Source organism: Myotis myotis, unplaced genomic scaffold (genome assembly GCF_014108235.1).
Source record: "Myotis myotis isolate mMyoMyo1 unplaced genomic scaffold, mMyoMyo1.p scaffold_m19_p_10, whole genome shotgun sequence".
Taxonomy (NCBI): domain Eukaryota; kingdom Metazoa; phylum Chordata; class Mammalia; order Chiroptera; family Vespertilionidae; genus Myotis; species Myotis myotis.
The window spans coordinates 22,513,752-22,541,740 of NW_023416314.1; the positions used below are offsets into that span (position 1 = coordinate 22,513,752).

The following is a 27,989-nucleotide window of genomic DNA, read 5'->3' on the forward strand; positions in this document are numbered from 1 at the left end:
GGTTATTTTAAAAATAGAATTTGACAAGGGAATTCTAAAATTGAAAAGTACAAGTAAATACAAAGGGCCAAGAATGGCAAAAACAGCCTTGAAGAATAAAAACAAAGTTGAAATATTTACACTACCAGATCCCAAGACTTACTGTCAAGCTATAGTATTAAAACTTAGGTATGGAAAAAATAGAAACAGACCAAACCATGCATGATCACCAGATAAATAACAAAGTTGTCACTGAGGGGGGTGGGGGGAAAGGGGCGGGAAGAGGGGATGGTCTTTTTCATAGGTGATATTGGATAAGCTGGCTATTATTATGGGGAAGAATAAATATTGACTCCTATCACACATCAAACACAAATATAAACTCAAAATGAATTATTTCACTAAAGGTAAAATGCTAAAGCTAGAAGATAATATGTTCATGATCTTGGGGTAGGCAAGCATTTCTTAAGTAGAAAACAGAAAGCACTAACCATAATGACAATTGACAATTAGAGGTCATTAAAATTAGGATATTCTCTTCATTAAAATCACCATTAAGAGAATAAAAAGGCAAGCCATAGACTGGAAGAACATTTCTGCAATCCCTATATCCAATAAATGACTAGTATCCAGGTTATATAAAGAATTGATTATAAAAATCAATAAGAAAAGGGCACACAATCCAATAAGAAAATGGAGAAAGATGAACAAGCACTTCACAAAAGAGGAGATGCAGATGGTCAATCAGCATCCAAAAACTTGCTCCACATAAGGAAATTAAAAAACATTGAAAATTAAATGTACAATGAGATATTACTACATGACTATTAGAATGGCCATTATAAAAACCACCCCACAAGGTGGCAGTAGAAGGATTGGGAGGATATGGACAATTAGAACTCTCATTCATTGCTGCTAAGAGTATAAATTGGTACAACTTTGGAGGATTGTTTTGACAGTATTTACTAAAACTGAATATAAATATATCCTTTGGACTAACAGTCCTAACACTAGGTATATACAGAGGTGTATAATGTGCACACCAAAACCATATTCTAGAATGTTCCTACCAGCACTATTCATGAAAGCCCCAAACTGGCCCTAGCAGGTTTGGTTCAGTGGATAAAGCATTGGAGTGCAGACCAAAGGGTCCCAGGTTCCATTCCAGTCAAGGGCATGTACCTTGGCTCCTCCCAGCCTGGGCCCTGGTCAGGGCCCTTGCAGGAGGCAACCAATTGATGTGTTTCTCTCACATCTATGTTTCTGTCTCTTGCCCTCTTTTTTCCACTCTCTCTAAAAGATCAACAGAAAAATATCCTCAGGTGAGAATTAACAACAAAAAGCCCCAAACTGAAAAGAATTCAAAGGCCCTTCAAAAATCAACAAAATGGCCCTGACTGGTTGGGCTCAGTGGATAGAGCGTTGGCCTACGGACTGAAGGGTCCCAGGTTCCATTCCAGTCAAGGGCAGGTACCCTGGTTGCGGGCACATCCCCAGTAGGGGGTGTGCAGGAGGCAGCTGATGGATGTTTCTAACTCTCTATCCCTCTCCCTTTCTCTCTGTAAAGAAATCAACAAAATATACTTTTTAAAAAAGAAGAAAGAACAGTCCTTTCTTTCCTATTTAAAAAAAAATCAACAAAATGTACTTATAAAATATTGTATGTTCAGATAACAGAATACAACAAAAAAACCCTCTGCTACATGCAAAAATATGGATGAATCTCAATAGATGTCATGTTGACTGAAAAAAACAAACACAGAAGTATACATAACAAATGATTCTACGTATGTAGGAAAATGAAATGATGGTGACAGAAATTGCCTTTGAAGGAGCACTGAGAGGGAGCACAAAGTAGAGTTTGGGGTGCTGGTTTTGTTCTGTCTCTAGACTGGGTTGTAGTTACGTGTGTGTGTTTATTTTGTAGAATTGAGATTTTTGAACTACTGTTTTCTATACCTCTATGGAATTATACAACTATTAAGCATATTTGTTAAAAAATTAGTCTGAAAGTTTTACTTTTAAAAAAGTGTTGTTTGCTTTGATCAAATAAAAAGGAATTATGCAATTATTTTTTTCTTTTTGTATCCAGTATCAAAAAGCTTGGAGATAAGTTAACTGTTAATTGCAGTAACTATATTAATTTAAATGGTTTATTTCCTTCTTTCTCCTTCTAAATGGCTTTTGATTTTCTATTTCTAATTATTATATGTGTTTCAATTATACACCATCTTTAAGTTTTTTAGGAACAAATTATTGATAAAAATAAGTATAAAATGTACTGTTTTATCTAGAAAATGTGGTTACAATTTACTTTTTTATTAAAAAAAATGAACAGCAAAAACAGCAGAATGGCTTATCCTATTTTCATTTTAATTAAATGTAAAACACTAATATGACCAATAGAAGGAGGCAAAACCAAAGACTAAAATTTTCTTGTAATAAGTTACAAATTGTATTGGTTCTATATACTTATTAGTTATTGGTACATTAGTAAAAACTAGGTGGATTAATTTTTACATTTTGTGGTTAATTTTATAAATTTTGAACACATCTCCAGAAGTCACTTCAGTCTTTTCTTCTGCTTAATAACAGGGCAACTGAATAACAATGGATTTTTAATGCTATTGTTTTTCCTCCATAAAAGTAGATGCTAGAATCACTTTGGTATCCTAGATTCTAACATTCCTGATCTAAATTATTTTAAAGTCAACAAAATCCTTCTTATAATAAGTAAGCCATCTTTTCAAATTTGTTGAGTGTTGCCAAATGGACTATTTTAAATTAGTTTGTTTCCTACTCTACCATTTAATGGATAAACTGTTCCTTCCAGTTACAATGGGCTTTAAAAATTCCAGTGAATGAAATCTTTTTTTTTCTTTTTTATAATTCACAGGACTCTGCAGCCCCTGAGGAATATATACTCCTAAAATCTGATGAAGAGATCCTCATAAGTCCCTACTTGCTGTGGAAAAGAACAAAAGGATGAAATTAGTCGTCGCTGGATAGCTACTTTTAAAAATCAATTTTATTGAAGAATAACTTAATGTACAAAAACTTAATTCCATTTGAGTATAGAATTTAATGACGTGGGCAGTTGTATACACCTGCAAAACTACCACTACAATGAAGATACAGAACATTTCCACCACTTACAAAACATTTTCCTGCCCTTCTCCAGTCCAACTTCCATCCCTGTCACCAGGCAACCACAGCTCTGGGGTCTATAAATGAACTAATTTTTCCCCAAGTAGATATTCAGGTGTTCCAGCACTATTTCTTTAAGGGAATTTCTCATTAAAATCCTTAAATGCTTTGTCAGACATTAATTGATCATTCATATCTGGAACTATTTCTAGACTCTATCCTGTTGATCTATATAAGTCTATTCACACTGTCTTAGAACTGCTGCTTCACAATTAGTTTTGAAACCAGGTTCTATAAATTCACCAACTTTATTATTCTTTTTAAAAATTGCTCTGGCACTTATGATTTAATGAAACATTTGTATATTTATATTTTATGCCATAAAATGCAATTTGCTTCTAATAATGGTAATTTTTACATCTTAAACACTACCATAAACTACATAAAAATAATACTAAAGAAAATGGAATCTTTGTTATGATTATTTGATAGACTAACCAGTGATACATGGATATTAACATTCAAGAACCTCACTGATGAACGTGAGCTTACTGGAAACTTACTTCATGAACACGGGCAATTTACTTAGCCTCCATAAGCTTAATTTCCTCATTTCTATCATGTCATCGACCTCATGGGGTTATTGTGAGGCTCCTGAGATAACATGTGAGCACACATAGCACACACAGTAAGCACTCAATAGTTTGCTGTTAATATTATTACAGTGCGTCAGTATGTCACATCTTGGATATATAAGACTTTCATAAATAAGATCAGAGGAGAGTATTTCATTCATGCATTATATAAATGATGATTGGGGAAGGCTGTTAAACAAATGTGGAATATTTTTTACATTATGATTTTGATATATTTCATCTTGGAATTAATTTTTAAAGTGAAAGTAATTGCCAAAATTAGTTACACATTATTTTTATATTTAAATAACAAACTAAAAGAATTTTACATCAGTGATGGCATTAAGACAGTATTGTCTAACTCCCCAATGGTTTTATACCTGGAACCTGCTAGCTCTCTTCCCATCTCATTCTCCTCTGACAAAGGCTGTTGGCTTTGTTTATTCTTTTCCTTCTAGAAGTAAAAAGCGTGTGTTATCAACTTGGTAGCATTTTATTCAACAATGCAATAAAAATTTACATTTGTAGTGGTGTAACCTATTAAAAATCAGAATTTGATTATCATCTCCATTAATACCCAGAAGTAAGAATTTCTCTAAAAATAAACTAATCCGACCTAAGGGGTAAATCTCCTAGAGGCCAAATCTAGGAGCAGGGAGTGAGTTTTTCTTACAAATGACACTCAATATTGAAGCGCTTTCTTTTTCTAATTGTATGTTTTAGCCAATTTTGAAATGTTTAAATGACCTCACTAATAAAATACTAAAAACTTAATATAGAATCAATGATTAGAGTTTGAGTGTGCACTGATGGATATTTGGTCTCTAAGAAAAACATGCTTTAAATAAAATTTAATTGCACGTTAATAAAACAACTTTGAGGCTAGCCAAATAATGAATCTCCTGTCTTAGAGATTTTTGATGACAGAGCAGGGAACATTTGGCAATGTCTGGAGACATGTTTGGTTGTCTTAAGTGGGGAGGAGGAGTGGGAGGTGCTACTGGCATCTAGTGAGTAGCGGCCAAGAAGGCTGCTAAAGATTCTGCAATGCCCAGGATGCCCCCACAACAAAGAACTATTTAGCTCCAATGTCAACAGTGTGAGAAACCCTGACATACGATTACCTTTCTCGATGAATTCCAAAACCACCTCATTTTCTACATGTGCAGACTAAAATAAAAGGAATGGAAGGACCCTAAGATGTTTCTTCCTTTTGGATTCTTCTTATAAGCCTTTGCCTATCTTCAAATAAGAAATATGCAAGAGCACGTGTAAGCAAATATGAGCTCCAGTGCTTTTTTTTTTTTCTGGAATGTGCTCTGAAGGATCTGTTTCTCATATCAGTGCTTAGTATGATTTTCACAGCACAGTTACATCTTGGTCTACAGTCGACCCTTCAATCGGGATATGCTTTCTATGTGAGCTATTAAATTGGAGTGTGAAAAACCCTGAGAGGCACCTGATTTTTAAAATAATGGCAGGCTCACTTTCTAATTTTTTTGATTGCTAAAAATTGCTTCTGTTTAAGGCAGTTATATCTGAAAAGGGAACTCTAATGACTGTTCAGGACACAGTGCTCTCAAGAACTCACATTAATCCAGTGATGTTTTCCTAATTTTCAAGTACTTACATCTAGTAGAGATGAAATGCTGAACCTATTATAACACAAAGAGAAGAAAAAAAATTAGGTAACACCTTGCTCTTAGATTTTTATAGGCTATACATTTCATTAAGCAGATTTTTCTGGCCTACATATCCTGCTACTCTGAGCTCCTCTGGAGGTCATGGTCATGTCTATGTCATTAAATTCCTAGCAAGAACCATTACATTTACCTGAGTTTCGATTGGATAATTAAAGCGATCAATGACAAATGAATGCTTCTGCATTTTTATTCCATTTGCTTAGTGTTAGCAAGACCCACCTTAAAAGGGGGAAAAAAATTAGGTATGGATTTAAAGAGCAACTCATCTGCTAGGGATTGAGAAGCTGCATATAGAAAGAGCAATAAGCCATTCTCAGTTCCCAGGCTCTGGATCCATTCTGGAAATACATTTTCTCTCAGAATCTCATTATCTTTAAGTCCTTGTAATTATTTGCTGAACTTCATTTGCCTTATTTTGCTTACTTCCCGAGTTCTCTCTTCTGTTGGATACTGTTGACACCTAGCAGGGACCTTGGAAGATGAGCTAGGCATTTCTTCTAGGCGTGGAGGAGTTTGGATTCTATGCTGCACATTTTACTGGAAAGTCATGAGAGGAACCACAGGAATATAAAGGTAGAGCTTTGGGATATTCAAGGATGCAAATACCTAAAGCAGGAAGGGCATTTCTGATTGAAATGCTGGGTAAGAGAACTACGCAATACCATTTTTTTTTAATTGCAAACCTACCATGTAATAGGTATCTCATCCATATTATAGCTCATATATTCCTTACAAAACTGTAACAAGATAGATATTATCTCCATTTCACATATGAGAAAACCGAGTTTATTTGCCCGAAGTCACACACAGGTGGCAATCGTATTTGAACCCAGATTTGTCTGGCTCAGAGTTTAATGCGCCTCCCGGCTATTCTGCTATGCCTCCAGGGAATGTTTCAGGTGTCTGGACCTACCCTGTTCATTAGAGTAGCCATTAGTTAAATGGGGCTAGTCTGAACTGAGATGTGCCACAAAACATACACTGTTTTGAAGACTTATATTACCCAAAAAAGTAAAATATCTCCATAATTTTAAAATATGTATCTCAAGTTGAAATGAATATTTTGGATTTGTTAGATTAAATATGTATTATTAAAATTATTTAATAAATTAGTTTTTGTTTTAATGCAGCTACTAGAAAGATTACACAGGTGGCTCGCATTATGTTTCTGATTTAGATTATTTCTACTTAGGTTCCCAAAAGTAAAATTTTAGGGTTTCAAAGGTATATTTTCAGGAATTTAAGTCATTAATAGTTACTCAATACTTCTTAATTTACTGTGTTCTAAATGTAATAAACAGAAATCTTAAATTCCTTAGGCAGAAAGCACTTGATATTACACAGGTTGAATGGTCATCTGGTCATCCTACAGAGGGGTTAAAGCATTCCACAATAAACTTATTATAGTAAAGGCATAATCAGTGACTGTGATCATGCTTTGTACCTCCAAGTTCCACCAATTCCTAGAGCCATTTTAGGCAGGGTGAAGGTGGTGTATGTGTTGATGGGGAATCAAGAACTGATACAGAGGTTTCATTTTGATATGGGACTGAATCAGAGTACATGCTACTTCTCTGGGTTTCTTTTGATCATGATGTCCTAGCATAGTGGTGGATATTGTGCTAAATGCCAACACATCCATTTAGACTCAAAATAAAGACTCAAAATCCCATCACTGTGGTAGGTTGTAGGCCAGTAAACTCTCCAGAGAATTGTATTTAAGATTAAAAATAACAAAGCCATTTTATTTCACTGTGTGCCTATGAATTATGATGTGTCCCTTAAACAATCACAAAAAAGGCATATAAGTTAATCACAATTAAGGCCTTAGTTATGAAAAGCATATACTTTATTTTTTTTTTAAGTACAAGATATGAGAAAATTTTGTTTGCAAATTGAGTTATTTAGCCTTCTTAAACTAGAAAGTACAGGTAAGTAATATAGTAAAAAGCGTGATTAGTGAATGACTTCTGTACACAGAAGAGTCTAGTAAATATTAAGAAAAGTATAAAGGAAGCAAATGATATAAACTCTGCCCTAAGGGATAGAAAGGATTTCCATGCACTAGGTTAGTGTTGAGGCCTGAAAACCAGGGAGTAGTTACATGTCAACTCACCTTCTGATCAGAAAATAGGTGGCTTCTTTGGCCCTACACTTAAGTGGAAAGCTTATATAAAATCATGGATGCAACTCATTCCCAATTAAGAAAGGAGCCATGGGCTCTTTGCCTTCCAGATAACCAGGCAGCCTCATTTAACAGTCTACTGGGATAGGAGGGGTCCTGTTATACCGTCTATTAGCTGTATCTGTCATCTGGGTCAGATTAAATACAAAGCAACTCCCACTTTCTGCCAAAACCCTTGTATCAGAGATACTGATACTCTGAAACCCAGACATCTCCTTGCCAGGTATCACAAAACAACTGAAGTTCTCCTAACTCTTGAGACCTGTTTGTCACAATGATTCAGTCCATATATTACCTTGAACTTTTCAGAGATCATGCAATTTTATTCTAATCTAAAAATTGCCACACATATTGATTAAACAACATTACTTAGTCTAGGTTGGGTTACAAGTGCTGATTCAAAATAGACAGACATTGAAAAAATATAATTGAAATAAGGGATCACTAATTTAGTGCCCTTTGTCTAGTGTTAGTTCTGGTGTTGAGAAGATATGAGAAAAGCCTTCAGGAATAGTCACAGAAGGGCTTGGTAGTCAATGGGAAACTGCTGCTGGAGAGAGTGAGAGAGCAGATACTTAATAAGTATATGCTAGATGAACAAATATGCTATGGATTCAAGGATGCTATATACAGTTAAGAAAAGAATTCATGCCTTTTTTGTTGTTGTTCAAGACTTTTTTTTGAATATTTATATTTATGCTTTTGTCACTATCCACACTGTAGCTTTTATAAAAAGCCCAAGCCACGGGGCGGTTCTAGCCCCTGTAATACAATCATCATCCCCTCACTCTTAGAATTCCTTTTCACTTGATCTTAGCCAAAAGGCCGAGAAGCGATTTAGAATTCCTTTTCGTTTGTCACTTGGCCTTTGTGTGGTTTGTATAAAAAGAGGACCCTGGAAAATCAGTACTTCCTGTGAACGTGAAAGGCTATAAGAGCAGTGCCCAAATCTGCAGGATTAGGCAGGTAAAACCAGCAGGGTAGCAGATATATTACGATCTCTTGGACCAAGGTTTAGTTGTAGGCATGTGTAAAAGTCATGCTAACTCACCAGTAGAATAAGGATTACGTAGGTGGACCCGGGTGAGGTAGGACTGTCCTCAGGACTGGGTGAATTGTGGTAGGAGAGGCAGTATATAACATTCATGGATTAAACATCCAGCTAACTACTTTCCTAAAAGTCTAGGTTCTAAAACACAAAGATCTAGGCTCTAGACTTTATTAACTTATGAAGATTCAAGTCACTACGTTAGCTCTTATGGTTTAAAATGAAAGCAAATGGCTATGATAGCTGAACTGCACCAGTATATTTAAGACTTTTAAATTGAATTCTGAATTGCTTTACCTTATAAAAATACATGTCATTATACTAAATGCTCAACAAAAATTCAGGATGGGGATATTTAAAAATACATTTTCCTTGGATCAGCACCAAAAATATCAGTAGTTTTCTGTACAACCCATGACAAATTTTTAAGTATAGGTAAGTTAAAATTTTTCTGATAAAAACCACAGAAATAATTTAAGATATATCCAAACAACTTTCAAATACATTCTGACATCAAGGTCAGCCAATTCACTTGGAAGGATATAACGAGTACCACTGAATTTTTGTAGTAAGACTTTTGATGTCAACTTTGTCTTATGGGGATTTTTGACATTTCACAGAAAGGAGGCACTGGTACTAAATGATTAGAACCATTAAGACTGAGGTGAAGAATTTGTGCAGCCTTCCACAATTTCAAAGAGGTAGTGATAGATACTTGTCCTCCTGGCAATGTCAAGTGCAGTTTCCTCCAAGGTGTTTTTCAGACCTGGTTTGACGTAGCGGTTCATCAGGAGGAGTTCTAGGGTATCTTTGCTGTCTCTGTTTCCAGCAGCAAGGTGTAAGGGGGTCAAGAGGCCTTTTGTCTGGGCATTGATATCTGCATCATGCTGAAGGAGGAAAGAAGCTACTCTAGCATTATTCCACTTACAAGCACTGTGCAGGGGTGTCCAGCCATCCACAGTCACCGCATGAACATCTGCTCCGTGTGCAATTAGCTCACGGACAACCTCTAAGTGTCCGCCATAGGCTGCTCGATGAAGAGGCGTATACTCATCTTCATCTCTAGTGTTCACAAGAGTGGCCTTTTCAGAAAGTAGTCTCCGTACTGTAGACAGCTGAAAAGAAAAGAGAGATATTTAAAAGATCCAACTCAAAACTAAACAGTAAATCAAGGAAATTAAACTGTCTAGTGGTGTTAGATTTAATGAAGTTAAAAAAAAGCTTGTTAGCAGATGACTTTAAAATGAAAACAAGATTTCATTTTTGGAGGGAGAGGGTCAATGATTTAAGAATGAACCAGTTAGTGTTAACCATAAACTGTTGACTCTAAGAATGTGATTCTCTGAATATCAAACTATATATTTACTCCCAGGTCCAACTAAGGCTTATTGCATAAAAGCTTTAGTCCTAGATGAATAATTATATTTAATCTTTTATATGTCACTGTAAAGAAAACATAACAGGTTGATTTTTTTTCTGAGGAGCAGCACACCAATGTACATAATGTATAAAACTTTAAAAAATAAACTTCTTTATCAGAGTGTAATGGTAACAGAGAAATCTAGAGATTAAACAGCTCAATTCCTTCTAACTAAAACAACCTAAGACATGTTTCAAGGAAGTTTGGTCTATGGACCTGCGGTGGAATACAGTGTGCTCTTGGGTTAAAAAGTTATGCAAAAATGCAAGGCATTTTACTTATTAGTTTATTAAGACACATGAGGGGACTTAGCAAAATGAGGTGAAAGTGGCTGCATGGGAAGAACAGACTTTTGATGTTAAGTAGGACCATCCTACTTGGATGATCCTGGGCAAATTAATATTCCTGAATCTCAATTTCTTACTCTGTAAAAGGGAATATTACCTATTTTTAGGAATATAAAAGCATTCAATCAAATAATAAGGCATATGGTATAGTTGGTATCCAACAAATGTTAGTTCCCATCCTCCTTTTCCTAAATAATACTTATTTCTAGGATGATCCTGACAATATAAATGATTTAAAAATACAGATGATTGCTTATGATCTTCATAGTTAATTATCCTTAAATCCCCCCAAATACCTAATTTGACTTTTTGTAGCTGAACATGTACTTTCATGTACATTGCCTCATTTGATCCTCAAAACCCTGCATAAAAGAGGCAGATATTAAAATGGCCACTTTTACTGATAAGAAAATAGAGGTTCAGAAATAGGATTTCCCCAGAGTTACAGATCAAATAGAGGCTCAAGGACAGGTCTTCTGGCTCCAAATCAAATACTTTTCCTATTATATTATGGTTTCTTCCTTAACTGTTTTTTGTTTGTTTACCCGATTGTTTTCAGCAGCCCAAAGAAGCAATTTGCTTGGATCGTTTTCCATTTTTTTTTCTTTGAATTGATACCACTCTTCAGTCTTTTCATCTTGTTCCTCATCTTCATCAGAATTCCCTACCCAGAGACTTTGGGTGCCAGTGGGGATAAGATGTCCATGTGTTTCCAACAACTCAAGTTGGTTAAAGTGTTCAGCAAAGTCCAAGGAATTCTCCGGGTTTGGTTGTCCATCATTTACTTGCTCTTTTTCCATTTTTACTACTATTCTACACACAAAGCATTTCAAATACCAGCGTATAAATAACCTTTTTAGAGATGAATTATGTCTGCTTTATTTTATCCATCAAGATCTGAAAACACAAACAAAAAATGATTAGGAAAACAGTAATTGAGGCTTTATTAACATCATATATAAGTCTTATAAACACACACACAAATAAACCTTGTCTAAACTTTTTGGTATTTATTGATACCCTTTACATTTACTAGATATCAGAGTTGATGGATTTCAGTTATCTATATATTTAATAACCTAATATTTCTTTTTTGTTATTGTTTGCTTCTACTAAGACAGTGGTTATAACTGTACAGTCATATCTCATTTTATTGTACTTCACTTTATCATGCTTCACATTTTTTTTTTTTTTTTTTTTAAAAATTGAAGGTAAGACCCTCCACCAGCAAAAAGATTACCATTTGCTTCAATGCGGTGGTCTGGAACTAAACCCACAATATCTCTGACGTATGGGTATATTTATTTTGAACCTATTGGTTTAGATACTGTTGTATTATGCTAAGGGTGATAAATGCTTGAAGCTTCTAAATTGTAACTAATAAAGACAGGCACATTTTAAAAATCCTCAGCCGAGGATATGCTTATTGATGTTAGAGAGAGGAATAGAGAGAGGGAGGGAGGGAGGGAGGGGGGGGAAGAGAGAGAGAGAGAGAGAAGAAGAAACAGAAACATAGCTGAGAGAGAGAACATTGATTGGTTGCCTTCGGTACATGGCCCAACTGGGAATCGAACCTGCAACCTAGGTATGTACCCCGACAGGGGACTGAGCCTGCAACCTTTCAGTATACAGGATGATGCTCCAACTGACTCATCGACCAGGGCAAGCCAGACACATTTTAATCTAGACACCTAGATGCTATAGAGAGGACACAAAAACTTCTAAACAAAAACTACTTAAAAGAATCAGGGATCCTTAGAGATAGAATAGCCCTCAAAGGACATGTGTCCCAAACTCTTCATTGCAGACCTATCTTTATCATGACATCTGTAATAGTTATCCTATTTCTACTTAAATAATTTCAGGCTTGGGAAAACTTATTGCTTGAAAAGTAGTCCTATTCACTGATATACAACTATAATTCTTAATTAGCTTATTGTTTTGAAACTGAATTTTGGCTGTCATTCACGCCTTCGTTTAAGAAATATGAATAGAATGCCTGTCTCTGGCTCCTGGGTTTCAATAATGAACAAGATCCACATCGTAACCTCGAGAAGCTTACTGTCAAGTTGGAGTGACCGGAAGACAGCCGGTTAAAGGCTACAACAGGACCATGTCCAGGTACCATGAGCATTCTGGAGGGCCGCCATTAGCCCAGTCCTAAGGGGCTAGAGAAGGCTTCCCAGAGGAAGTGATGCTTATTTTGCTGGGCTGCCATACTGATTTATAAATCAGTATCAGCTTAAAGAGTTACATGGCATATTAAACTTCAACCAAAGAAAATGAGAAGAAAAAGTATTTTAAAAATACCATTTTTACTTATCGAAGTGATCACTATGTAAGGTATAAATGTCTAATCACTTTGTACACCTGAAACTAATATAATGTTGTACGTCAATTGTAACTGAAAAAATACATTTTTTTAAAAAAAATACCATATTTTTAGCCTCCCAACTATATTTGTTTGAATTCTTATCTTTTCAAGGCTCTTCTCAGATGTTGTCTTTCATTAAGTCGTTCTTAATCCTCAAATTAGATCCCTCTCAAATTCTACATTTTTTGTGCTATATATGGTTTTATTTCTCCACTAATTTTGTTTTTTGGCTTCTTAAAATATAGTAAGTGTAAGTACAGGGACTATACTTAACTTATAATTATGTCCCACTTAAATACAGCAGGAAATATTGTAGAATTAAATTTAAATAAGGCCCTACATCACTTGATTTTGATTTGAATGGATTCTGAGAAGTTGGAGAGTTAGTCATACCCCTATGATACTTATTTCTTCCTACCTAATTTTACAAGTTTGAGAGTATACCATCCTAATGCGGTAGACGTTATTAGTAGTGCCAAGAGCATTAAACTTGAGTTTAAGCCTATCACTCATGTCTAGTGCCTTCTCTGAGCCTGTTATTTCATTTTAAAATGTTAAGAAGGATTTTACTAAAGAATTCCCAAGGCCTGTCCAGCTTTCAGTCTATGAGAGACTCTCAGAACTGCTTTATGTTTTAGTAGTTCTCACTTTTTTCTTTGTTCTCAAACCATGCCCTGAACTTTGCAACACAAAAATGACCATACATCTAATCATGAAACAATAAACACCAGTACATAACATGAACTAGTTATCATATCAATTTATAGAACAGACCTCGTGGGCCACCTCTCCTTTTTATAACGCCTCTCTTCTTGTAAATTTTGAATTTACTGCTCCGGATACAATAAACTGCACATAAAATTTTCTTGGTGGATTTAGTCTAAAACAGTTAAAGCCAGGTGCACGCCCTGGTTCAGGATTTTTAAAAGTCCATCAGGATTCTTACTTGGTGGTATTCCACTAGGGAGAAATAGGGTGGGGTTTTGTTTTGTTTTTTTGCTTTTTTTAAAAATAAGGTGTTTCTTAACCTAATGGACACATACACGACAGGTGGGGCCATAAACCCCAGTTTACAGGTGAAGGAGCGGAGGTTCGGAGAGAGGAAAATAACTTGCCCTCGATTAAGGAACTTCAATAGAACCGAAAGCCCAGATTTCCTCAATTCAAAGTTTCACTTCTTTTTTTACCGCACTAGACTCTCCTGCTGTCAGCACAAAGCCATGCGGATGCGCTCCATCCGAGGTCGCGGGCTCAGGGAAGCGGAGAACGGCCTGTGAGACGGAAGGTCTCAAAGTTGCACCTCCGGGGAGTGGGAGTGACGGGGGGACGTGGGGGGGCACCTGCCCGGCCCGCCGGGACCCGGGCCACTTCCCAGGCCCGGCGTCGCCTCCCCGGCCTTGGGAACCACCAGGAGCAGAGTAACGGCTCCAGCCCCACCTAGAACCCGCGACGCGGCCGGCGGGGTCGACAGGTGACCCGCCCAGAAGCGGCCAGGCCTCAGGTGGCCCCAGGCGGCCAGGACGAGCCAGGAAGAGTTACCCACCTTACGGAGGGGAGTTCGCCGCTGCAAACCTCGCTTCCGGGGTTCGTCCCCTCGGCTGCTCGGGATTGGCTCCTGTGCGGGGGCGGGGCCTCGCTGCTAGTTTCCCAGCTCCCTCACGGAGCTCGACAGCCAATGAGAGCCGAAGAGGGCTTGAGGCGCCTACGTCATCAATGAGGTATCGCGAGAGGGAGCGAACTGGCTTCTGGCTCCCGCCGAATTCGGGTTTCTGTCCAAGCGGACCTCAGAGGCGAGCTCTGGCCGGGCTGTTGCTTTTCTGCTCACGCATCTCACTCCTTTCCGGGTAAAAGACAGCCTCGGTCCCGATGGTGTAGCTTCGGAGAGACCTAAGAGTGGGGTAACTCAGGAGTCGTACCCGCCTCCTATACGTGCAGAATCTCGGGCGGAAGCCCCGAGTGGCTCACCCTCTGAATAGAATGGGCTGGGTGGGCTGGGAGGAGTCCTGGGGGGTTCCGCGTTCTGCTGCCCAGAGTCCGGTGGCGGCGGCGGCCTGATGAGGCTTGAATTCCCGGCGCTGCGAATCTGTACGTGGGAGAGGTTCTGCCCCAGCAGCCTCTCTCCCACATGTGCTGCCCACTCGTCCCGCTGGCGGCGGAGCGTATTTCTCCGCAGACCACGTGTTTCTGTTTATTTGCTCTAGCGTTATGGGTGCGGCCGTGCATTCTCTGTTCAGAACTATCCCGTTCCTTTGCTGTCTGAGCCGGAAGTGCGGGGTCGCCTCCCGGTTGCAGAGTAGCCTGCCCAGGCTCCGTGAACATTCACTCAGAGTTGTTCGTGTGCTAAACCAGAACCACATTTTGCCCATCAGCTTAACAGCTTCCCACAGGGAAAGGGAGGTGGTCCACGAGCTTAATCATAAACTAAAACGGCACGAGAGATGTGCTATTTTCTATTCTTAGCTCTTAAAAAGTACAGTAGGTACTTGGTTGAAAATGAGACTCGTCCACTATTGCTAGTCTGCTTTTTTAAAAAAAATGCGTGTTTTGTAATAATGTAATTTTGTTTTTAGAATTTGGAATCGAGTGAGTTTTCTGACTTTTGAGCGCAGAACCGGGGATTACTCGGCGAGAAAGCTGGTCCTAGAGGAACTGGCCTGACCATAGAAATGAGTCCTGCAGATGCCCTGTAAGCATCCGTCTTCTGGAATCTTTTTTGTTGCTCTGGGTTTTTTAAAGCCCATCAACTAAGATCACCCCAAAAGAAAACTGATTTAATAAATTAGCAGTAAGTAGCTTAACGGAGCAGAAGTGATAGTCATCAAAAAGAATATTTGGACTGTTTAAAAATTAATACTATGTGTTTATTAACTGAAAGATTGGGTCTTGCAGCAGTTTGATTATGTTGCTATAGTATGTAAGTTTATGTTTCTTAGGTTTGTCTTAAAGTATATTCTTGAGCTTTAAATATTCTTGAGCTTTCATGGTAAAGTCTTACTAGTCAAGGCAAGTCTGCTGAAGCAAATTTTTAGAGGAGTAAATTGCTCTAGTGTTGAATAAATTGTAAATGATTTTGGGAAAAAAGAAAATAAGTAAAAGGACAAGGAACAGGTATGTGGAAAAGCTTTCGACTTGGAGTCTTTCACCCTGGTTTTAATTTCTTGGTTAATACTATGACCTTAAGCAAGTTAGCAATTTTCTAAACTTTGCCTCAGTTTCTTCATTTGTATAATTGGAATAAAAATGTCTTTCCTAGATTAATTTTGATGTTTAAGTGAGAGAATCCTATGAAAGTAATTCATAAGTTGCTGTGGAAGCATAGGGTAGTAATATGAGCTGAAAATATTCAGACCTGCCTGTGTGTACATAGCAATCAGAACTGTGTGCAAAGCATTTTTAAACTTTCTGAAGATAAATCTTTTCTGGAAGAATCTCTTGCATATAAAGATTTGAAGTGCGTGTATAAAATATATATTTTGAATTATATATACATATACATATGTATATCCTATATAATAAAAGCCTAATATGCAATTCAACCGAATGGCGGAACCACTGGTCGCTATTACACGCACTAATCAGGGGGCAGACACTCGACATAAGAGCTGCCCCCTGGTGGTCAGTGCACTCCCACAGGGGGAGCACCGCTCAGCCAGAGAAGCTGAGCTCATGGCTGGCAAGCACAGCAGCAGTGGAGGAAGCCTCTCCCGCCTCCTCTGCAGCACTAAGGAACAGCGAGCTGAGCGGTAAGGAGCCAGGGGTCCCAGACTGCGAGAGGGCGCAGACCCAGCTGAGGGATCCCCCCCTCAGCCCCCCCACACTTCGTGCACTGGGATATATATATATATAAACGGTTTAGTGAAAAATAGCCTGAATCATCCACAGATTGATTCCATGATTATTTCTTGATTCCATGATTATTTCTTTGCCCATTCTTCTCTTTCTTTTCTTTCCTGAATAACCTCTTTCAGATATGGTTCAAGGTAGAATTTACCCTCCACATATTTTATGTCCACTGCTCTTTAGGCAAGATCTGCTGCCTCACAGACAGGTCCAATGCACTCTTAATGCAAAACACCTTGTCATTATACAGGTTCTCAGCGAACTCCCTTATGGCTTCTTTTACATCTTCATCCACACGTATTGTATTGTCTTGCATTAACCCCAGTTTATTGAATCATGCAGCATTGTAATACCATTTTCAAATACCCTGTAGCCACTGGCTTGATGCTGCAACAGCAGGCTGGCTCAGTATTTTGACCAAGGTTTTACATTTTTTAAGCAGTCACAGACCTTTTAAAAATTTGTATACGTTTGTTATGTATTGAATTAGTGGTAGGCAAAACTATGTGACATTAAAGATCTTTTGAATACTTCAAATTCAGACTTAGTTTAAAACTAGAAAAGTGATTTACTCCAAAGTGATTTATTGCCATTATTTGCTTTATAAATTTAGATTTCAATTTACTTGAACATTCTTTTAATGAGTTATATTGAAACATTTCTTCTTTTTTAATGCAGTGATGATGAAAATACATTTAAAATTTTAGTGGCAACTGACATTCATCTGGGATTTATGGAGAAAGATGCAGTCAGAGGAAACGATACATTTGTCACACTTGATGAAATTTTAAGACTTGCCCAGGAAAATAAAGTAAGTTTGGTTTAATGTTTTTCAGTGTTCCTTACTCAGCAGGCTCTTTTCCCTTCTTGAAATTTGAGGTTTGTTTTATATGCTTATGTGCTCACATTGCCTATTTAAATATCAATATACTAAAAACCCAAAGCAGGTTTTGTGTGCTTTGTGCCCTTAATTCAAGTAGGAGTTACTTTTGAAAATAGTCTGTAAAGATTTACAAATATTGATGGGGCATTTTCTGAGTGCAGAAATGTCATAGTTTCTACTTTCAAAAAACATATAGCAGCCAAATTTGAGATAAGACAAATATCCAAAATGCTCAGATACAAGGTCATATGTGATAAAAGTCATAAGAAAATTATTAAGAGCCTTTTCTGGAATTTTAAAGGAGGAAGAGATGGTATTTAGAAGGGGATAGCAAGATGAGTTCAATGAAGGAGGTAGCATTTAACTTGAGCTTTTGATAGGTGAAGAGTATAGAGAAAGTACATGTCACAGGAAGCAGGAGGAAGGGCACACAGGTAAGCCGATATGATGTATGTCGGGAACAGCAGGTCTGGTGCACTCACTGGTAGGCCATGTGTTTGTTAGAAAGCATCTTGAAAGACCAGAAACCTGATCTGAACTGCATTGAGGGGAGCTTCAAATGCCAGATTGAGGAGTCTGTACCCTATTCAGTAGCATGTCTTCTGGCAACAAGGAATAGCATGAATTGGAGACCAGTTTGAGACCTCTTTAAAGTGATAGCGTGGGATGGAAAAGAGGAAGTGAATGCAAGAGATATTCCAAAGGTAGGATTTACATACTTTGGTTAGTTGTAGGAGGTGGGGGTGAGGGAAAAGAGGATGACTGACTGAAGTGTGTTAAGATTGGGTGAATGTGAGCCACTTGGCCTGGAGGTCAAACCCTCCCTGGAATTAGCTACAACAATCAAGATTTAACTATAAGACTGCGAACAAAGACCACTAGGGGGTGCACCAAGGAAGCATAACAAAATGCAGAGACAAAGAAACAGGACAAAATTGTCAATGGAAGATATAGAGTTCAGAACCACACTTTTAAGGTCTCTCAAGAACTGTTTAGAAGCCACCGATAAACTTAATGAGATCTACAAGAAAACTAATGAGACCCTCGATCTTATATTGGGGAACCAACTAGAAATTAAGCATACACGGACTGAAATAACGAATATTATACAGACTCCTGCCAGCAGACCAGAGGAGCGCAAGAATCAAGTCAATGATTTGAAATGCGAGGAAGCAAAAAACACCCAACCGGAAAAGCAAAATGAAAAAAGAATCCAAAAATGCGAGGATAGTGTAAGGAGCCTCTGGGACAGCTTCAAGCGTACCAACATCAGAATTATAGGGGTGCCAGAAGATGAGAGAGAGCAAGATATTGAAAACCTATTTGAAGAAATAATGACAGAAAACTTCCCCCACCTGGTGAAAGAAATGGACTTACAGGTCCAAGAAGCGCGGAGAACCCCAAACAAAAGGAATCCAAAGAGGACCACACCAAGACACATCATAATTAAAATGCCAAGAGCAAAAGATAAAGAGAGAATCTTAAAAACAGCAAGAGAAAGAAACTCAGTTACCTACAAGGGAGTACCCATACGACTGTCAGCTGATTTCTCAACAGAAACTTTGCAGGCCAGAAGGGAGTGGCAAGAAATATTCAAAGTGATGAATACCAAGAACCTACAACCAAGATTACTTTATCCAGCAAAGCTATCATTCAGAATTGAAGGTCAGATAAAGAGCTTCACAGATAAGGAAAAGCTAAAGGAGTTCATCACCACCAAACCAGGATTATATGAAATGCTGAAAGGTATCCTTTAAGAAGAGGAAGAGGAAGAAAAAGGTAAAGATACAAATTATGAACAACAAATATGCATCTATCAACAAGTGAATCTAAGAATCAAGTGAATAAATAATCTGATGAACAGAAAAAAAAAAAAAAAGATTGGGTGAATGTTGGTACCAATAATAGGAATAGGTTTTAAATAAGGAAGAGGTACTGCTTCATGTGGGAAGGTGATGAATTCTGATTTAGACCGTTTGGGTTTAGAGATTCCAGTAGGACATTCAAGGAAACAGTTGAATATTTCAACGGCAGGCAGTTGAAATATCAGTCTAGGGCCCAAGAGAGAATCCTGTTTCCTTTATTTTCTAACTCTTAGTGCCGGGAGCCGGTCCATCCTTGCTGTTTCAAGGGACCTGGCATATATGGCATACTGTCCTTAAAATGTTTGCTCACCTTCTTGGCACTATGTGTTTTAACCAAGGTCTCTGAGAAAGGTTGTTTCCCCAAGTATGGATTTTCCCCTGAAGTTAGGGAGGGAATAAAACCTCTTAAGTAAGTGCCAGGCGGGTAATTAATCACTTTAACTATGAACAATCATGCTTAAGCTACATAATCTTTACTCCCTGGAATGGAGATAAGAAACGCCCTAACCTTTGTAATAGAGATTGATAGGATTGAATCAACTGGTATAAATACAGACGTAACAAGACAGCAAGAGACAGAACTTAGAATACAGAACTAAGAGACAGAACTTAGAACACAGAACTCAGAACACAGAACTTAGAATACAGAACCAAGAGAGACAGAACCTAGGCACAGAACCTACACAGAACGTTCTCTAGAGACAGAAGAACTTCGTTGGAGAGAACATGGCAAAAGATCCTGGACTGAACCTGACTGCAGAAATTGGCAAGAGATCCTGACTAGAACTTGGCAACTGAACCTGGCTGGAGAACATGGACACAGAACCTGGCTGGAGATCCTAACCAGAACTTCGCTGGAGATCCAGACCAGAACTTGGATGGAAATCCTGGCTGGAGATCCTGGCTAGGCTGCTGATCAACTGAACGCTGTCTCCGTGTCATTCCTTCTTCGCCGACTCCGTCCACACCTTTTGGGGACCCCTGGACCCACTGGGGTTGGACCCCAGCATCTTAGGTGTTAAATTATATCTTTCCTTAAGCATAAGCTTTTTCCCCCCTCTACTTTGCCCTTTCCTTCTCTTTTTTTCTTGTTTTCCTCCCCTGCATTCCTTAAGTTTAACTGCCCCCTCCCCTCACAGCCCTATGGTTAGTATATTTACTTTTTGCCCCAGATACATAGTATATTTACTTTTTGCCTTAATTCTTCCTTACTCTGAAGTCCTCTATTTAGTAGGGCCTATGTATGCTATGTAATCCGCCTTATTTCTACAACCTAGTTCCTTGGAGTCCTTTTTTTTCTTCCTTTCTTTATCCTTTAATTTTGAAACAGTATCAGCCTTATAGAAATGTTGCTACAATAGTACAAAGAACTCCTTACCCTCCACCCGGATTTTCCTACATTTTACCACATTTGCCTTAACTCTCTTTACACACACACACACACACACACTTTTCTGAACCATTTAAAGTAAATTGCATGTTTAACAATAGTGCACTTACCAAAACCAGGAAATCAATATTGACTCAATACCATTATGTAATTTTAAGATGTTACTACGTGTCTCATTAATGCCTATTATACCAGTCTGGGGGCAGGTAGGTTGTATCCAAGCCCTGAGCCAGGATTGCATTTGGCATTTAGTTGTCCTGTGTCTTTCGTCTCATGTAGTTTGTCTTTGTTTTTCATGATTGACATTGTTGAAGAGTGCAGGCTAGTTATTTTGTAGAATAGTCCTCAGTTGGATATATCTGACATTTACTTCCTCATAATTATATTCACTTTTGGCCCGAATACCACAGAAGCCAATTCTGTCCTTCTTAAGATTCCCTGGATCACAGACCAGTTCCTAAAAATATTTAAAAAGTTTTTCCTGCCCTAGCTGGTTTGGCTCAATGGATAGAGCGTTGGCCTGTGGACTGAATGGTCCTGGATTTGATTCTGGTCAAGGGGACATGGCCAGATTGTGGGCTCGATCCCCAGTAGGGGGCGTACAGGAGGCAGCCAATCAATGATTCTCTCATCATTGATATTTCTCTCTCTTTTCCTCTCCCTTCCTCTCTGAAATCAATAAAAAAAATATTTCTTTTTAAAAAAGTTTTTCCTTCTGGTAAAATACATAGAATAAAAGTTACCATCTTAACCATTTTTAAGTGTACACTTCGGTAGCATTAAGCACATTCACATTATTGTATAATAAATCTCCAGATTGCCTTTCAACTTGGAAAAGTGAAACTATACCATTTAAACAACAACTCCCCTTTTCCCTTTCCCCCTAAAATTGTTTTTTATTTGTTTTGTTTCTTCTATGCCAGTAATGGCGAACCTATGACACGTGTGTCAGAGGTGACACGCGAACTCTTTTTTTGGTTGATTTTTCTTTGTTAAATGGCATTTAAATATATAAAGTAAATATCAAAAATATAAGTCTTTGTTTTACTATGGTTGCAAATATCAAAAAATTTCTATATGTGACACGGCACCAGAGTTAAGTTAGGGTTTTTCAAAATGCTGACACGCCGAGCTCAAAAGGTTCGCCATCACTGTTCTATGCCTTTGATGTTGATTTTCTTCTTTTACTCAAATCATGTACATTTTTGAAGACCTAGCTTAAATCCCACATTTTTATTAAAGCTTCTCTGACTACTGTAGGGATGGAAAACTTTTCCCTTCTTGTCAAGGTTCTTTGGCTGGTCTGATAATTATAGTGACAGATTAACAGGAGAAAAACAAATTTCATACATAAAAGTATGAGACTCCCTGGTAGTCAGGTAATGGAGGCTCACATACCATCTGAGCAAAAAGAAGACGGGATTAGGGGTGTGGGGCTTCAGAGGGGTGTGGGGAGGAAGGCAGTTCACGGGAAGATGGGAAGAGCAAATGTTGGGTAATGCAGATAAGGCTTTCTGATACAAAGAGTTGTCTCTGATAATAGTCTCTTCCTGGTATAGGCTGTCTATCTAAACTTTTTCAGGCAGTTGAGGGAGAGGTAGAAATGGTTGTCTTGAGTTAGCTGGGTCTTAATTGCCTTCAGCTCAAAACAGTCCCCATGCCAAAATGGTGTATTCAGCTCCCCCCGCCTGCCGCCCGCTATAGCTCACAGTGATCTGTACTGCTGGGTTCTTTTGTATAATTAAGAACTTCATCAAATTTCTTCAGGCAGATGGAACACTTACTGAAAGCATCAGTGTTTGGTGTGGTTTCTCCTCTCTGGTTGCTCCTTAGAATGCACTTCCTCAGAATCTCATTTAGCCTCATAGTAACACTGTGTAGGCAAATCCTTCCCAGACTTAGTGTTCTCAGAGGAATTTCCTTTCTTCAGTTAGAATTCACTGTAATGGCATCTCTGCTCCTGGTTCGTTTACATACCTATTCTAGTGCATGTCAGTCTGACTTATCTCTAGATACAGAAGAGTTTGTCTCTTCCATTATATTTTGAACATTTTTAGTTAGGATAGGAATTGTATTTTATTTATCATTGTATCCTCAGGGCTTAGTACAGGGTATTTATTGCACATTGTCAGTATTTAATGAGGGCAGGGCCATTATTGATTTTGTACAGGGGTCCTCACACTTTTTAAACAGGGGGCCAGTTCACTATCCCTCAGATTGTTGGAGGGCCGGACTATAGTTTAAAAAAAACACTATGAACAAATTCCTATGCACACAGTGGCGGCAAAAACACCCGGCTGGCCGGATAAATGTTTTCGGCGGGCTGCATGTGGCCCGTGGGCCGTAGTTTGAGGACCCCTGATTTTGTAGATTATGGTTTCTTTAGCTGCCAGTGCCTGTAGGAACTCTAAGTAATTGTTGAATAAATTGAATGAATAAGTTGGATTGAATTAGCTATCTCTTCCATAGGTTCTATTAAAGTGCTACATTTATCCTTGATTTGAATAATGGAAAAAATGTGGTCACTTAGGGTTTCATCAGTTAAGAGATTGGTGTTATAATTTGAAGATAGCTTGTTTGAACGTAGCCGAGAAAACTAAATTGGAGTCAGATTCATCACCAGATTGCAAGGTGCTTTGAATGAGTAAAATATAAAAATATAAATTTTCATATATAATGGCATCTTACATATATATATGTTTTTTACCTTTCATCTATGGAAATACTTTGTCTATAAAACATACTAATTTTAACACTTTTCTGCTGACTAGGTGGACTTCATTTTGTTAGGTGGTGATCTTTTTCATGAAAATAAGCCCTCAAGAAAAACATTACATACCTGCCTCGAGAAATTAAGAAAATATTGCATGGGTGATCGTCCTGTACTGTTTGAAATTATCAGTGACCAGTCAGTCAACTTTGGTTTTAGTAAGTAAGTATATTTATGTGCTTAACGTGAAATTTCCTTATGTAGAGTATCTTCTGTAAAAGACACATAAACACATCAACAATGAGCCATTTCACATTTATTATAGCCTATTTTCATAGTAAATGTTCTTTGAATTTTCTGTACATCATTATATTAATTTGCAATTCCCTAATTAATTGTGGGAATAATATCTTCTTGAATTTTTATTGTACATTTTGATATCCTCTTCTGTTCATATCCTTTGCCCATTTTCTAAATTGGGATTTTTGCCTAATGCTACTGACTTTGCAGAAGTTATTTGTATATTCTGTATAATTACTATTTTTCCCCCCAATCAATGGATTACTTTTTGACTTTGCTAATGGTGCCTTTTGTTGATTGAGATATTTAATTTTGATGTAGTCAAATATATTATAATGTGGGTTTTTTGGTTTTTTTTTAGATTTGTGCTTTTGGGACTTATTTATGATATCCACCAAGAACCCTATGTCATAAAGATACTCATGTTTTTTCTTAAACATTGTATTAAGATACCACATTGCATTTAGTTGAAATGTTGTTAGTTTTCTTCAGCTTATACCAGTTTCTCAGTCTTTCCTTGTCTTTATGATCCTGAAACTTTTTTTTTTTTTAATATGTTTGTATTGATTTCAGAGAGGAAGGGAGAAAGAAATAGAAACATCAATGAGGAGAGAGAATCATTGATCGGCTGCCTCCTACATGCCCCCTACTGGGGATCAAGCCCGCAACCGGGCATGTGCCTTTGACCGAAATTGAACCCGGGACCTCTCAGTCTGCAGGCTGACACTCTATCCACTGAGCCAAACCAGTTAGGGCTTGGCTTGATCCTGATACTTTTGAAGTGTACTGGCCATATATTTTATAGAATGTCCCTCAATTTGGCTTTTTCTCGTGATTACACTAGAATTACGGTTTTGGGGGAAGAATATTCCCCACAGAGGTGAAGTGCCCTTCTCATAGCCTATCAGGAGTACATGCTATCAACATGGCTTATCACTGGTTACGTTAACCTTGATCATCAGGTAAAGGTGGTATATGCCAGGTTTCTCTGCAGTCAGGTTCCTTTTTTTCCCTTTCTATACACTATTTGTTAGAATGCAGTTGCTAAATCCAGCTGCACTCAAAGAGAGGGAATTAAGTTTCACTTCCAGGAGAGAGGAAAGAGTGTCAAAAAATTTATGGCCATGGTTAAAATTACCACTGTTACTAGTAAATAAAATATTTTGGGAGGGATATTTAGAGGCCGTGCAACTATTCTGTTTCTCCTTAAAGCTTGTCCACTAATTTTAGCATTCATTAGTGGCTCTTTCCTATTGCAGTTATAACTGTGCTGTTCTAATAGTGATTTTTTATTTTCCACATTCTTTCTACATTTATTGATTGTCATTCTTTATTAAGGAAGATTTGTCCCTTGTCTCCCATTTATTTGTTTATTCAATTGTCTCTGTCATTAGGAGCTAATTCAATTGTTTATTAGTATGAACTCATTTTTCCCCCTTTGGGTTATAATTTAAACTGTTGTAATCTATTTTGTTGTTCAAATATATTGTACCAGCTTTAGTCATTGGGTGTTCTTTCAGATTGCCTCCAATGTCCTTTTGACATAGTAAATTCCAGAAGTAGTTTCAATATATGTAGGAATTTAGTATTTGATGAAGATGGCATCTTGTATCTCATATGAAAAATAGTGATTATTCAATAAAAGTACTAGGAGAAGCTGTTACACATATTTTGAAAATCTAAATGTGGAAAGGGCTTTCTAACTATGACAGAAATCTAGGAGCCTTAACAGAAAAGATTGGTACTTTTGTCTTTGTAAAAGTAAATTTCTGCATGACAAAAACTGCCTGAAGCAAAGTCAAGAGTGAGTTCAACAAGGAAGAATATTTGCAACTAATTCCAAATTAAGGTCTAATTTCCCCAATAGATAAATAGTTCTTTCAAGTCAATAAAAAAATCCACTAGTTAATACAAAAAAATAGGTAAAGAATATAGACATAGTTCACAAAAAAGGAAATGAAGTGGCATTTGAACATGTTAAAAGAATATGAAAGATATAACGTGAAGCTCATTCATAAGAAAGATACAAGCCCTGACACAGTTTGGCTCAGTGGATAGAGTGTCGACCTGCGGACTGAAAGGTCCCAGGTTCAATTCCAGTCAAGGGCATGTACCTTGGTTGCGGGAACATCCCTAGTAGGAGGTGTGCAGAAGGCAGCTGATCGATGTTTCTCATCGATGTTTTTAACTCTATCCCTCTCCCTCTCTGTAAAAAATCAATAAAATGTATTTTAAAAAAGAAAGATAGAAAATGAAGTATATTGAAATATTTCTCTCCTATTAGATTGGCATAGATCAGTGATTCACAATCCTGGTGCTCATTTAGCTACTTAGGAATCTTAAAAAATACTTATTTCCAGATGTCAGGCCAATTAATCTCATTGAGTGTGTCATGGGCATTGGTATTTCTTAAAAGATTTCTTAGATAACTCAAACATACAGTTAGCATTTAGAACCACTGGCATAGATTTGAAAGCTTGATGATAAAGTATTATGTTGGTGGAATAAGGGGAAACTGTCTATTATGAATTGCCATCTATAATAATAAAAGTGTAATATGCTAATTAGACTGGACAGCCTGATGATCTTCTGGACGATCCTCTGGATGAAGCTGTGGCTGAGGCAGCCGCTGCGGCTGCGAGGGCCGAGCCCCTTGCAAGAATTTCATGCATCGGGCATCTAGTCTATATATAGAAGGCTAATATGCAAAGTGTCCCTGTGGGAGTTCCACTGGGAGACCGGGAGTTCTATCGCTCGCTATGATGTGCGCTGACCTCCAGGGGCGGCGTGGAACGAAGAAAGGCCCCGGCCAGCAGCTGGGGAAGGGAGGCCCCGGCCGCCACCGGAAGGCCCCGATTGGCCCTGATCATCAGCTAGGCTAGGGACCCTACCTGTGCACAAATTTTGTGCATCAGGCCTCTATTTGTATTATGTATAAATTTGTACAACCTCTATGGAGGGAAATTGGCAGTGGTTATCAAATTTAAAAAGGCACACATACTCTTTGACCAGTAATTCCCTTTTAGATATTTTCCTGTCCTCTTACAAGCACAGCTTTGTACAGGATTACAGACTTGAGCATTATTTATAAAACAAAAGACTGGAAATGGTCTTAATGTCCATTGGTAGGTAACTACTATAAACACATTATAATCAATACTGTGGAGTACTGTCCAGCCAAAAAAGCACAAGGAAGCTCCTTATGGACAGTGCAGAATGATTTCGAAAATATGTTAAATGATAAAGGTAGGGTGCAGTAATCGCTATTGTGCTGTCATTTGTGTAAGAAGGAAGAAGGTGTATTTCTGTGCTTGTACAGATATAAGGTAATTTTGCAAAGATAAATGACAAATTAATGTCATTTGTCCCTGAGAAGGCGAGCTAGATGACTAGGGACAGGAGTGGATGGAGATATTAAGTTGCATAAGTAGAAAGTGATAGAGCTGGAATTTTTAGTCTAGGTCTTTGGATTTTAAAGTGGATGTGTTGTCCTAGCCAGTTTCGCTCAGTGGATAGAGCATTGTATTGAAGGGTCCCAGGTTTGATTCTGATCAGGGACACATGCCTTGGTTGCAGGCTTGGTCCCCGGCCCCAGTCGGGGTACTTGCAGGAGGCAACCAATTCGTGTATGTCTTTCACATCAATCACATCAATGTGTCTCTCTGTCTCTCCCCCTTTCGTTCTCTCTAAAAAAAGAAAAATCAATGGAAAATATACCTCAGGTGAGGATTAAAAAATACAAAAAAGTGGATGTGTTTATTGCCCTTCCCCTTCTACAAATAAAAACCTTGCACAATTGCTTTTAAGTTTTTGAAACCTATTAATGTCCCATTATTTAGATATATCATTATTTTATACAATTCATAAGCATTGTTATGGTAGGGTTTTATTTTTTTTTAATATGTTTTTCATTGATTTCAGGGAGAAAGGGAGAGGAAGAGAGAGAGAAACATCAATGATGAGAGAGAATCATTGATTGGCTGCCTCCTGCACTCCTCACATGGGGGATCGAGCCCGCAACCTGGGCATGTGCCCTGACTGGGAATCAAACCGTGACCTCCTGGTTCATAGGTCGAAGCTCAACCACTGAGCCGCACGGGTTTTCTTTAATAAAGTGTAGTACTTTGACATATTTTCAAACTTGAATTGAAATAAATTGTTGC

The 27,989-nt window shown here is 37.9% G+C and overlaps 2 protein-coding genes and 1 pseudogene across 15 annotated transcripts in view; 1 reads left to right on the forward strand and 2 right to left on the reverse strand.

Annotated features, from left to right (window-relative positions):
• Window positions 1–2,858: 2,858 nt before the first annotated feature.
• On the reverse strand, window positions 2,859–14,520 carry ANKRD49 (ankyrin repeat domain 49). 11 transcript variants are annotated; one of them, XM_036324675.1, is made up of 6 exons: window positions 14,382–14,520; window positions 10,992–11,361; window positions 9,413–9,812; window positions 5,392–5,416; window positions 4,142–4,215; window positions 2,859–2,944 (listed from the first exon to the last, which is right to left on the reverse strand). In XM_036324675.1, exons 2-4 carry the CDS (start codon window positions 11,262–11,264, stop codon window positions 5,394–5,396), a joined length of 696 nt encoding a protein of 231 aa, XP_036180568.1. In that variant the 5' UTR covers window positions 11,265–11,361; window positions 14,382–14,520; the 3' UTR covers window positions 2,859–2,944; window positions 4,142–4,215; window positions 5,392–5,393. The 11 variants fall into 11 exon arrangements, with proteins under 11 accessions (XP_036180568.1, XP_036180567.1, XP_036180565.1 ...); XM_036324674.1 differs by lacking the exon at window positions 2,859–2,944 and having other exon boundaries at window positions 2,990–4,212; XM_036324672.1 differs by lacking the exon at window positions 2,859–2,944 and having other exon boundaries at window positions 2,990–4,215.
• Window positions 14,521–14,549: 29 nt separating this feature from the next.
• MRE11 (MRE11 homolog, double strand break repair nuclease) overlaps window positions 14,550–27,989 on the forward strand; it is a 75,412-nt gene continuing 61,972 nt past the window's right edge. For 2 of the 4 annotated variants that reach the window (XM_036324661.1, XM_036324664.1), the window contains exons 1-4: window positions 14,550–14,682; window positions 15,409–15,524; window positions 17,357–17,489; window positions 23,588–23,748. In XM_036324661.1, coding sequence (XP_036180554.1) covers window positions 15,505–15,524; window positions 17,357–17,489; window positions 23,588–23,748 — 314 coding nt within the window. In that variant the 5' untranslated portion in view covers window positions 14,550–14,682; window positions 15,409–15,504. Of the gene's footprint in view, window positions 14,683–15,408; window positions 15,525–15,608; window positions 15,624–17,356; window positions 17,490–23,587; window positions 23,749–27,989 lie in introns of those variants that run through there. The other 2 variants (XM_036324662.1, XM_036324663.1) reach the window with 2 other exon arrangements.
• Window positions 16,753–17,084, reverse strand: LOC118664508 (annotated as a pseudogene).

Excerpts from the sequence above, each read along its gene's own strand:
- ANKRD49 (XM_036324665.1), bottom strand. The coding sequence starts at position 11,264 with ATGGAAAAAGAGCAAGTAAATGATGGACAACCAAACCCGGAGAATTCC. Across the intron at positions 9,813-10,991 it reads GGGTAAACAAACAAAAAACA|CTGTCTACAGTACGGAGACT; the intron begins GTTAAGGAAGAA and ends TTTTCTTTTCAG.